Below are 13,379 nucleotides of genomic sequence, written 5' to 3'. Positions count from 1 at the left end.
TTAAAACATAAGAACACAACTGCAAAGCATTAGCTTAATGCTTGGCCCTGACCCCCTGAGCAAGATGATCTAATTTTTCAGCTGCCGTATTGAAAACATATGAAATTAGCATTGCCATACTTAAAAGAAAACATGACCGAATTGAACATTATTTTAACTGTCAATATAGTACATGACCTTTGATGACCATGCTGTGCCCCTAACCAGTATGTGCCCCTTTTGCTCCACTCTAATTACACTACTGCTTTCACAAAGTACATAGCAACTATGCTAGTCTTGAATAAAACATTCTTGGCAATTCTTTTATAATTTCATTATATAACATGATCGTGTTTCTCCATTATCCCAGAGAGTTAGAGACCAGCAATTTCTGGTGGAAATCAGTCTAAATTCTTCTTCCATCAGTTAAAAAAAAAAACAACTACTGTGACTTGCTCACATATAAAAAAGTAATCGATAATTATGTCAAGTTGCTCTTTTTATCTAAATTGCTTGTGCTTGATTCTGTGCATTCTGTAATACTGTAATAAATACACAATTAGGGACTATAGTTCAATAAGTTGCTCCATCCACCTTTCTGGGGGGAAAAGAAGCAGACATTTCATCTCAGCACCTCATATAAAGCCTCAGATATGATAATTAATTTAGACATCACTTACCAAATATTTCCAGGTTTATCTGAAATGGATGAAAGGCACACTTTCACTTGTCTTTCTTCGAAGCTGCAAACAGTAGCTAATGAGAAATTCCTCAACACCTGATTAACTTACGATGGTAAAGGAAAAAAAATGGTTTTGTTGCTAGCTGAGAGAATGTTTCAGTTCGGTTCACTCCAGATCACTGGCAGACTCCACTGACCGAACTCCATCTCCTTGTGTCCAATCGCATAAGAGGAGGATACCACACATTTACATTAATTGTATATTAAGATGTGGCTCAAATAATTTTTTTATTCAAAGACAGAAACATGTATGTGTTTGGTAAGAAAGGAACAAAAACATATTTGTAGAAATTGTGAAAGCAAACTACTAGACATGTATGTAAAGATTCTTATTTATCATGGATGTAAATTGGAATGTCATATTTCAATACACGCTAGCAAAGTTAAAAAGATCTAGTTCCCAAATAAGACAAGCAATATTTTTTTCAGCTAGAGACAATTTGGGGTTAAACACTAGGATGTTCGTATGAATGCATTCAATTTATCACACAAAAATGTGATTGTGTTGAAAAGCCCTAAGAGCCAGTTTTGAGGGCTGGGGGGGGGGGCTGGAAACATTTCAGAGATTTGTGTACTGCATTTAGAGCCCAGTCCTGTGGTCAGCGGCATGGCTGCGTTTGCGAGCCTCACCACCGGGCTCCTGCTTGTGCTAGCTCAGCACTGGCCGGTGCTGGGCTAGCGTGGGATGGTCACCCAGCTTCCACAGCTTGGTGGTCTCTCCGAGCCACGGCACAGTAGGTGGAGGCCGGGGCGGGGGCAGAGAGGGGGGAGGCCGGCAGAGAGAGGGTGGGGCAGACGTGCCGGGGGGAGGGAGAGAGGCGGTTCCACGGAGCTCTGCTCCACAGGATCCAAGGTGCTCGTGTAGGGCTGCGCGCCCTACACAAGTGCCTTTACCCATTGCAGGGTTGCTTACCTTACCTGGGAGAAGGGGACGAAAGTTCCCTTCTCCCGAGGTGCCTCTCGTGGTAGCCCAGGAGGCACAGAATCCGGCGGCAGCCCTTCTCAGTGCCACAAGCCTGGGCGCCCTGGGCAGCTCAGGATTGGGCTGCCCCATGACAGTCTCCTTTGCCATTCTGCCATTTTTGATTAAACTATCCTACTAGTTTTTTATGTAAATTATGACTCAGAATCAGATACCAGTACATTGCTGAAATGCCACTAATGCCTCCAAGGCTTTGTTGCAGTGATTTGGTAATTCATAACACATACACGACAGAAGCCTTATCTTATACTGTACGTCTAGCACTTAAACTTCATTTTTTCATCCCCAAAATGAGAAGCGCAGAAAGCAGTTATGTGTTTTTATTTCATTAACACCAAAAAACCCCACCTGTAGCTATATTATTCTTTGTTGTTTTTGTAGCAAAATTGATTAGTTACACTGGGGAAAACTGTTACCATAAAGATAGCAATGGAGTCTATTCTCTACAAAAATGTAAAACCATCTAAGCTAACGGCCATCACCACATTGCACTGCAGTGAATTCTACAAGTTATGCATTGTGTAGAATTCTAGCTTGCTCGTTTTTATTCTTTTGTTCTGGTGGATTTTATGTTTTGTTATTACATTTGTTAGCCATTTTTGGAGAATGCTGTCCTGAAAGAGGGGACATAAAATGTAAAACAAGTAAATAACATAAATCTAATCTGGCTCAAGGGGTGAATAATTCATATTAATCTAATATGAATCATTGTGGTACTGTCAGTAAAACTGTGACAGAGAATGCTTGCAACCTTATATGAGTGCCAGCATGCCACTGGAACACTCCATAAACAGGAAAAATTGTATTAATTTCTATGACTACAGTTTTATACATAATTACCTGTAAGTGTCATTGAACTTAATGGGTTTACTTCTGAGTAGACATGCCTAGAATTGTGCTGTTAATCACTAGCATCTTATAATACCTGTAGGACCAACCACAATGATAGGCAGCCCCATCCTACTTAAATCCCTGTGCTAAAAGCAGCACTTGAGCAAGGAATTAAGAATGAATTTTGAAGGCCAGGGTGGTAGGAATGATTTTATTCAGTGAAGTTAAACAAGATAACCACTTTCCAGGCTTGTTGTTCCTATTACCTAACTAAACAGATTCTAGGTCAGGGGTGTCAAACTTGTTTTATGCAAAGGGCCAAATTTAGCATTCAGGGCACCTGCTGAGGCCTGGAAGTGATGTCATTAAGCAAAAAAGTGACATCATTAAGCAGCTGATGGCCAGAAATCAGCACTTTGTTCTCACAAAAAAACTCATTAACTGCAAACGGCAGAAGAGAAAATACCAAATCTTGATCGTATTTCAAGATATGGGGGTCCCCAATTTTCATGTAGGCTGCTTTTCAGCCGTAACACCTCAGCAGCTGAGAGCCTGTGGACCAGATAAAAAGTTTCTGGGGGTTGCATCTGGCCCCTGGGCCTTATGTTTGACACCCCTGTTCTAGGTGGAATCACTCTCAGCTTGCCTCTCTCCAGCTGGCAGGCTGTGTCTCTGGTGGTCTCTGCAAACACAACTCTGCCTGAGCTGAGGTGAGTTGGCTTTTTGTAGCCAGGCAGGCTCTGCTCATGGCACTAAACTTTTGCATACTGCCAGCAAGCCTCTGCACACAGCACTCTAAAAGTAGCTCCACTCTAGTCCTCTGGGCTGAGCCCCACACTTTCTGCACTCAACCTGGCTGGAGATCATATAAAGTTCAGCTTAAGGCTGTTACTAGGTTGAGGAAGATCCAGCACTGAATACAAACACACAGGTCAAAACACCCTTAACAGCTGTGCCAGTGTGGCACCTGCTAAATCCCACAGGAGAGTTTTAGCCTCTGGAGACCTCTTCAGGGTAATGGAACAAATTGCCCCAGGTAAGCCTGCGCTAGCTTAAGCCTACATGAACCTGGGTCAGGTAATTGAGACCAGGAAGGGGGTTAGAATATATGTGCTGAAGATATTGCCCCTTCCTTATCTCTGTCCACCGTCATCTCCTTCCCATCCCCACCTCCCTCTAACCCCCTGTGCTAACTTACTGACACTGGTGGATGCCCCCAGTCTGCTGGCACACAGACCCAGGACCCAATCCTATCCAATTTTCCAGTGCCAGTGCAGTTGTGCCAATGGGGCATGTGCTGCATCCTGTGGTGGGGTTGTAGTCCCAGAGGCATCCTCAAGGTATGGGAATTTTTGTTCCCTAATCCCAGGGCTGCATTGCGGCTGCACCAGTGCTGGAAAGTTGGATAGGACTGGGACCCCAGCCATTTGCTGCTTACTGTGGGTGTCAGGCTACGCCAAATGTCTTGTCACCTTTTGTGGTAGCCATAAAGGGCCTTACACTGCTGTAACAACCATTTCAGTGGCACATGGTCCAAACGGGATTGAACTGATACAGTCTTAAGCAAGCATTTTACGTGGTCTCAATAAAGGAATTATTATATAAGATTTTTGATGGCTTTGGGATATTTTTCCTAATGAACAAATGTGGCTGCCTACAATTTTTAAATTCATTTATATTCTCTATAAACCACCCTGATATATAGAAGGCAGGGATGTGCAGAGTAAGTGTGGCAGGTGAGGCAGAACCACCCCATCATAGTCCGTGGAAAAGCACTGCAGCTGTCTTACCTGCTTACACCTGAGGAGGCTCTCCTTATAACTGAGAAAGCTGGTGTAAGGAGAGTCTCCTCAGGTATAATAGAGCCTCCTTGGGTGTAAGCAAGCAGGGCAGTTGTGGTGCTTTCCCATGAACTATGGGGTGGTTCTGCCTCACCAGCACAGCATGTCCCTGATAGAAAGTCATACCTCCTCTTTCTTTCATAGTTGGGCAGAAAAGGGAATTTAGGAAAATGCTGTTTCAAGCTGCCTTTGAGAAAAGCTAATCTACATAAATGTCTTCTGCATAATTATGAAAGCTACTGGAGCCTTGTCTCTTTTTAAATCTGGCTGTGTTAAAATAGGAAATTACACAGGATATGTGCAGACATCAAGAAAAACAGGAAATAATCAAATTACACTCCACCCCAGCTAACCAGTTTGAGCATTATAAAAAAATAAATGTTACTCTTCAAATTAACAAACTGCAGATTCTATAAGACCTTTTAAAGCAATTTATACCTGCCCATTGGTGCTGGAAAACCCTGGGTAGAAGACTGATAAAAGAAAATTAGACCCATACATGCACATGGCAGCACCAGCAGGAATTATAATCACCACTAGGATTATCAGGAAAATGTAAAATGTACAAATTTTGGTCCCAAGACCAAAGGCTCATGGTCCCAAGAATTGCAGTTGTTGGGTTATTTTTAACAGCTTAAAGCTAGCATTTCTAGAGAATTTTAAAGCCGGCTTAAAACTGCTGAAAATCTCAACTTGACTGCAACTTATTTTCATACCAAACCAGGCTGTGAATTGGCTTCCATACCCAATGGGTGATGGTGGTGGTGCTGGAACAGGGTGACCAAATACAGCAGAGGACAGAGTGCCTATACCTTTAACCATAGTATAGAATTTTTGGCAGGTACAACTTTTTATTAAACCCTTCCATGTTGTGCAACACCTGCCAAAGTTCCCTCTTCTATACAATAGTTCAGGCACTCTGTCCTCTGTACACAGGCATAGGCACTCTGTCCTCTGTTGTATCTGGTCTCCCTGGGCTGGAAGATGTAAAAGGCACCTCTGCGGGAACTACATCTCCCACAATCCTAAGCGGGACAATAGGCACATGTGTTCCTTGGTCTGGCCTCATGGGGGTGGATCTGTGCTGAGAGCTTCCTTGACAGGCATTAGGAAAGGTCGTTTGCTAAAGGGTAAACTGATAAATACTGTACATAAAATGGGGCTAAGGGAGGTTTAAAGGGGATGGGTTAGGGAGAGAAAGGGAAAAGTGGTTGGAGGGCTTTTATGGTGGTTTTGTCTGGGGTATCTGACTAGCTGGACTGTATTCCAACCTTGTTCTGATTTACAAGATACATTTCAAAGGCACTGAAAGCCATGGGAGGGCTGTGATTGACTTCAGTGGCAAACTTTATTAGAGAACATTTCACATTTACAGACAAAGAAGAAATAACCAAGTAAAAAATATGAGATCCTGAAACACGTTTACATACATTGGAAGGATATGGGTGATCACGAGCACAGAGCATTCAGGCAGAGCATGCAAGTCTGTTTCAGGGGATTACAAATGGTGGGTTTAGAGTCCATGAGTCAATAAGTCCAAGGCTAGAGAGAGCTGGACATGCCCAGTCTCGCCTTGCATGTGGCCAGCTGTGCCAGGCCAAACTTCTTCTGCTGATGGCAGCCTCCAGGTCGTGGATCCTGGGTCCAGGGGGTCCTCCGTGGGTGGTCTCCGTGATCATTGCTGGCATGTCTGGCTTCTGGATGGCTTTGTTCTTGGCATGCATTACAGCAGGGGTGTCCAAACATTTTGGCAAGAGGGCCACCACATCTCTCTGACACTGTGTTGGGGGCTGGGGAAAAAAGAATTAATTTACATTTAAAATTTGAATAAATGTATATAAGTTTACATAAATGAATATACTAAAGGTGGAATATGAACAAATATTCATATGAATGAATGAATGAATGAATGAAGGTCTCATAAAGCTCAAGGCCTATACAAGACCTTGCACAAAGCAAGGCCAGCCTTTCCTTTGCTGCCACTGCTGCTTCACAGACATGAAACAGCAAACGGTGGAGGGAACCTACAGCTCGTGTGAGAAGTCAAACAGTTGACCCTCGCGCTGAGAGTAGTAGCATTGGGCCAGCGTAGGCTCCAGCAAGTCTCTGAAGGGCCAGAGGCTCACTGGAGACTGGGGGCTCCCTATGGGCCGGATTGGGGTCCCTGAGGGCCACAAATGGCCCCCAGGCCAGGGTTTGGGCACTCCTGCATTACAGCAATGGGGCACAAATCAGAGCACAGGGCGACATAGAAAGCAATACTGTATTTCACTTTCCAAAGAGAAGGGAAGGAAAAGTAACCACAATTCAAGATTAGAGGAGGTATACTAGGACTGTGACTTGATTAAAGTGACCATGTGGGGCAAGCCTAAGCAGATTTATTCAGAAATAATTATTTTTGTATTCAGTGGTACTTATACCTAGGTAAGCGTGCACCTAGGATTGCAACCTATTAACCATCATATGGGTTTTATAGGACCATCCTAGCATATCTGCTGGGAAGTAAACCCAAACTAGAGGGAATGCCTTTTTTAGAATGGTGCTGACTGTTGTTTTTATTTATTTACAAATATTTATTTTTTTTCTTTTAAAGAATGCTGCTCCAGATAATTGGTGGTACCATTGTACTTGATCAAAATGTTTGTAATTGGTTAATGTAACTAATTAATCAGTGAAACATTGCAACCTTATGTCTGCAAATTGTTGATTTTTTAATTCCCAATTTTTTTAATACTCATTAGCCATTTTGGGATCAAAAGATAGGATAGAAATTAATGTTACACTCCCCCATCTCTTTAATGTATACTTGACCATCAACCAAGTTCTTTTTAAGCCCTTCATTAGTTTTTAATGAACAATTGTTAACCTCAAAGTTTAACCTGAAAACCTCCTGGCGCCTGAGGCAGGGTGCAAAATGCTGATCCCCTTATCTGTTGTTGATGTGCCAGCTTCTGTTCTCTTGACACTCCAGCCCATCAATTTTCAACCTTTTGCATCTCATGGCACACTGACAAGACACTAAAATTGTCAAGGCACACCATCAGTTTTTGATCAATTGATAATGCACACCATGCTGCCAGTGGGGGGCTCACATCCCCCAATTACCCTATTAATAGATGACCCTCCCACAAATTCCCGCGGCACACCTGCGGACCATTCATGGCACACCAGTGTGTCACAGCATACTGGTTGAAAACCACTGCTGTAGCATATCACTCTCTTCTCATCCACACTTCTGCTCTGTCCTTCTCTTCTTTTTCCAGTCAAGGGAGTGGGAGGAAGAGGAGGATCAGTGGAGGCAAGCAAGTAGACAGAAGTGAACACTCCCCAGTCCTCACCAATCTTCTGCCTGACTGTGACTGCTTCAGTTGGCTTCATGGATAGGTTGGCACTGTACATGTAACTGAATAGCAGGTCCGGGACATCCGCTTTCCACTGATAAAGCAGTGGAAGCAAAAGCAGAAACAAGCAGTTACAAGCATTACAGTTACAAGCAGTAACAGCAGTTACAGCAGAAGTTATAAGCAGTAACCAGAAATCCCCCCCCCCCAGGATACAGTGGAAGCTGTGCCAGCACCACTATGTCGCCATATTGGGATTTAAGTAGGAACGAGCTGCACAGCTGATAAGAATTTGTCTGAAAAAGAGAAATTCTCTTTTTACTACAGTCTAAAAAAAGCTGGTGGAAGAGTTCAGTGCTTTCCAGACATGCAGAATGACCATGTTTCAACCATTTAGAAGAATTGAAGGTAAGGATTAGTGGCCTTTTTCTTATCATTAAGCAATGTTCCCCAATTTACAGTATTTTCTAAACTAATGTATAATAGCAGATAACATTTGAAATAATGTGATCCCTGCTGTAAGTGGATGACTGGGCTTAAGCTATTTGGAATGAACTGTCTGTAGTTCACCAAATTAGGCTGTCAACTGATTATATATATTTTAACTGATCAATTGATTCAGAGCTAGGTTATTATTGCATTTTTACAATTAATAAACAGAAGCTACTATTCATTGTTAGAAGAAAAACCTATATTTAGTATTTTTTTATCAGATTGGAATCTCAAATATGAACTATTATGATATTACACCAGGCAATAGTCAGCTTAGGGCGCAATCCTAACCCCTTATGTCAGTGCTTTCCAGCACTAGCATAGCAGTGCCAATGGGACATGTGCTGCATCCTGCAGGTGGGTGGCACGGAAGCCTCCTCAAAGTAAGGGAATGTTTGTTTCCTTATCTCAGAGCTTCATTCCCCTTATGTTAGTGCTGGAAAGCACTGACATAAGGGGCTAGGATTGTGCCCTTAGTTTCACAAATACTCTAATTCCGCTGGTACTGTGGAATATCAAGACTTACAGCTCAATCCTAACCAAATTTCCAGCACCGATGCAGTAGTGCTATCAGGATATGCGCTGCAATCTGTGGTGGGGGTACAGTCATGGAGGCCTCCTCAAGGTAAGTGAACTTTTTTTTTTCTTACTCTGGGGCTGCATTGCGGCTGCATCACTGCTGGAAACTTGGTTCGGACTGGGTTGATAGTTATCAAGTATAATACACAAAGCATTAACCTCTGCTGTAATTCTGTGTATTAATAATCCCTAACTTGATTTCTAAAACCATCTTAAAGAAAAGAACCCAGTAATGTCACTAGATAATTTAAGAAGTGATCTTTAATTTCCTTAAACTTTTACTGAAAGCCTCCATTTGAACTTGTTCAGATCTGCAGTTAGATGATGGTTTACACTATAGTGGCACTGAAGAAAGATGAAGTGGCATTGCATGGTGCTGATGCGAAAAATACTGTGTCATGTCTGGGCATATTCCCTGCTGGTTCCAAAGAAAAGCAAACCACTTCCACATCATGGTATCTATGGCCACAGACTTCTGTCTCATCAAAGATATAAAAATATTAGAGACTCTTACAGGCTGCTTAAACTTCAGGAAGGTTGTTCCCTAGATGATGTCAGAAATTCATACAGAGACCTTGCCAAGCAATATCACCCAGACAGTGGATCCATTACAGCAGATTCTGCAACTTTTGTAGAAATTGAAGAGGCATATAGAGCCGTGCTCAATGATGTGGCTAAGAAAATGAAATTAAGGAATGAGGAGAAGGAGGAAGAAGATAAATTCAAATCTAAAGCACCACAACACAGACACTATTTAAGTTTTGAAGGCATTGGTTTTGGTACTCCCAGTCAAAGGCAGAGACAATATATGCAGTTTAGAGTAGATCGGGCTTCTGAACAGGTCATGGAATTCCGAAAACAGAAAATGGAGAGCCAACTTGCTGAGAGTGCTAGCATGCTAGCTAAAGATGTACGACAGAGTAAGAAGGCAAAAATCACCCAAGCAATTGAAAGGTTGGTTGAAGACCTTATTCAGGAATCTATGGCAAGAGGCGATTTTGATAATCTCAGTGGTAAAGGAAAGCCATTACAAAAATACTCAGACTGTCCTCACATTGATCCTATGACTCACAATCTAAACCGGATTCTGATAGACAATGGATACCAACCAGAATGGATTCTAATGCAGAAAGAAATAAGGGAAACAATTGAAAAACTAAGAAAGGACATGGTTGCTTCTCGGAATAAACTTGGAGATCCAATGACAGCACATAAAGAGAGACAATGGAATGAAATTTGTATGGAGTTTATAGAAAATATCAAGAAACTAAACAAAAGGATTAATGACTTCAACTTGGTTGTCCCTATTCTCAGCAGGCAGATGGTCCATTTTAATGCAAGTAAAGAAATTGCACGTGCACTGGAGATCTATGAAACCCAGCCAAAAAAACCAAGGGCTGCAATAGACCCAAAGAAAACAGAAAATGAAAATGACAGTGCATCCCATCTTAGAACAAGTCTTTTCAAATGGATGCATCTTATTTTAAAATAAGATTAAGCTGATAGTCACTTGGTATAACTATTAGATAGATACACTTTAAGATACACTTTAAGATGACTATCACTTCCAGAGTTTCACTTCCAAACAGTTTTTCTGTTTATTGTTGTAATCAAACTGTTATTCCTAGTTCCTTGAACTTTGTTGTGAACGTATAGATACAAATAAATCTCTACCAGCATGAATTGCACTTGTGAAAGTTCTTTTTTTCCAAGGGTGTCAAATTAATATTCAAATAAATATTTCTTTAAATCATACTTACAAATAACAAAACAAAAAATGTAAGGAAGAATAGGCTAGTTTCATTTTCTCATATGTTTTTGTTCCTGTGGCATAATGTAAAAAATAACATTCATTCCCCACTCATTTTCAGTGACATACAATAGATGGCTGTTGGAGGCAAGAAATAGTTTTCTTGAGAAAACTCTTCGAGAATCTGCTGCCTGAGATAATATTTCATTTTATTTAGTGGTTCCTGCGATTGTCCTGCATCTGGTTTTCCCCCCTCCCAGGTGATGGATAAGAATGAATGAAAACCTTGTTCCAAAATTTACAAATGTTATATTTCTCTAGACCAGTGTTTCTCAAACTGTGGGTTGGGACCCACTAAGTGGGTTGCGAGCCAATTTCAGGTGGGTCCCCATTCATTTCATTATTTTATTTTTAATATATTATACTTTTTAATATATTATGCTCCCATGGTATGCGACTGCATTTGGGGAAATGTTCCAGACCTGTACTTTTAACAAGCTGCTATGTATATTCTTTTAACGATAGTCAATGGGACTTACTCCTGGGTAAGTGTGGGTAAGATTGCAGCCTAGGATTATTTTTTAAACATTTTCCTGCTTGATGATGTCACTTCCAGTCATGACATTATGTCTGGTGGATTCTGACAGATGAAGAGTGGGTCCCGGTGCTAAATGTGTGAGAACCACTGCTCTAGACCAGGGGTCTCCAAACGTTTTGGCCAGAGGGCCGCATCAAATATCTGGGGCCAGAAAAAAAGTTAAATATAAAAATTTTTTAAATAGAGATGGGACTTAGATGAGTGAATAAATGAATGAATGGGATCATTCATTCAACCTCTCTGGCCCTTGAACACCCTCCAGGCGCAACCAGAGCATAGTTCCAGCCATGTTTGGCCAAGAGGGCCAGAGGTTTTCAGGGGACAAGAGGCTGGCTGCGGGCCGGATGAGGCTTGCTGCGGGTTGCATCTGGTCCCCGGGCCGGGGTTTGGAGACCCCTGCTCTAGACTAAAGGTCATTATAATTGATAGGAATATTGCTTTCTTTCAGTGTGTTACTAGCACTGGCAACCTACAATGATAGTTCACAGTTCTCATTTTATTAGAGGGAATAGGCTAGCCCTCTGTCCAGGTTTCTTGCTCTTCCATTGCTCCTAATAAGATCGTGCCTTGACATCCGCAGGGATTTGATTCTGGGACTCCCTGCTGATACCATAAAATGTGTTAAATAAAAGCAGTTAAAAAAATGAAAAAGTGTGTCCCTTTACAATTGTAGTTTAAAAACAGCTTTTCTTACTGTTGTAGAGAGGCAGTCAGCAATTAGAAATGCAAAGGACCCCATGCCTTTGCCTGGCTCAGCTGAAGAATGGAATGATCACTTGTGTGACTGTCTCTCTACAACAGTAAGAAAAGCAGTTTTATTAAATGGTGATTTTAAAGAGATGCATTTTCCACTTCTTCAGGGATCAGCACATTCCTTCTCATTTGCAGGGGCCATAAAATAATCCATGTATAACAAGGTTGGACTAAGCAGCATGCAAGCAAATCTCAAGAAACTATGAAGTGTTTACAATTGGTATATTGCAATCAGTTTGACTTGGTTCCCTCAAAGTAAAACCTTCACATCTCTTTGCTGGTTAAGCTGATGCAGGTACAGATTGATCATCTATTTCTGTCATAAGATGTGAGCAACGCTTGAAGCTGCAAGCAGGACCAGCCAGTTTATGAGGTCAGCTGAGGCAGTTGTCTCAGGGCCCAATCCTATCCAACTTTCCAGCACTGATGTAACCATGCCAACAGGATGTGCACCACATCATGCAGTGGGGGAGCAGTCCCAGAAGCCTCCTCAAGGTAATATTTATTCTCTCAGGGCTGCATTGTGGCCACATTGGTGATGGAAAGTTGGACAGGATTGGGCCCTCTGGCAGCAGGCTAGTGCGGGGGGGGGGGGGAACACTTCCTTCCATTGAATACTGGTCTCATGACTGTTGCTTCTCCTCCCTTCAGTGACTGAACTGGAAAAAAAAGAGGAAGATTACATGAAGGAGGATGTATGGGGAGGACCTAGAGCAGCTATTTTCAGCCTTTTTCATCTCACAGCATATTGACCGGGCACTACAACTGTCAAGGCACACCAACAATTTTTTGACAATCGACAAGGCACACTACACTGATAGCAGAGGTTCACATCCCCCAGTGGCCCTACTAACAAATGGCCCTCCCCAAACTCCCATGGTGCACCTGTGAACCATCCACGGCACAGTGGTTGAAAATGGCTAGACTAGAGCATCAGGGCTGGCGCATCAGCAGGTAAGGGGGGGCATAAGAACATAGGAGCCTTGCTGGATCAGGCCAAAGGCCCATCTCGTCCAGCTTCCTGTATCTTACAGTTGCTTCAAATGCCTCAGGGCATTACTGTATACACAGTGCCTTCGAGCCCAGTCCTATGCATGTCTACTCAGAAGTAAGTCCTATTATAGTCAATGGGGCTTACTCCCAGCTAAGTGTGGATAGGATTGCAGCCTGTATCTCACAGTGGCACCAAATGCCTCAGGGAGCACACAAGGCAACAAGAGACCTGCATCCTGGTGCTCTCCCCTGCATCTGGCGTGTCACACGTACTTATCATGGCTTGTACCCTGTGATGAACTTTCCTTCCATCAATCTGTCCAGTCCCCTTTTAGAGGCACCCAGGCCAGACCCCATCAACACATCCTGTGGCAAGGAGTTCCACAGACTAATGTGGCAGCAGGTGGATATGCCAAGTGAGGTCCCAGAAGGTCTTGCTTTGGCCATGCACTTGCTTGGAAGAAGCCTGGGAGGTTCCCTCTCCAGCAAGTATGGGTT

The 13,379-nt window shown here is 42.6% G+C and overlaps 1 protein-coding gene across 1 annotated transcript; it reads left to right on the top strand.

The window, feature by feature from the left end:
- The first annotated feature begins 5,421 nt into the window (after positions 1 to 5,421).
- Positions 5,422 to 10,470, top strand: DNAJC28 (DnaJ heat shock protein family (Hsp40) member C28). The gene is made up of 3 exons (XM_066621776.1): positions 5,422 to 5,505; positions 8,044 to 8,124; positions 9,097 to 10,470. Exon 3 carries the CDS (start codon positions 9,143 to 9,145, stop codon positions 10,277 to 10,279), a length of 1,137 nt encoding a protein of 378 aa, XP_066477873.1. The 5' UTR covers positions 5,422 to 5,505; positions 8,044 to 8,124; positions 9,097 to 9,142; the 3' UTR covers positions 10,280 to 10,470.
- Positions 10,471 to 13,379: the final 2,909 nt, after the last annotated feature.

Source organism: Tiliqua scincoides, chromosome 3 (assembly GCF_035046505.1).
Source record: "Tiliqua scincoides isolate rTilSci1 chromosome 3, rTilSci1.hap2, whole genome shotgun sequence".
Lineage (NCBI taxonomy): Eukaryota > Metazoa > Chordata > Lepidosauria > Squamata > Scincidae > Tiliqua > Tiliqua scincoides.
Note: the sequence above shows the minus strand (reverse complement) of the source record. Positions and strands in the feature narration are given on the sequence as shown.

Excerpts from the sequence above, each read along its gene's own strand:
- DNAJC28 (XM_066621776.1), top strand. The coding sequence starts at position 9,143 with ATGAAGTGGCATTGCATGGTGCTGATGCGAAAAATACTGTGTCATGTC.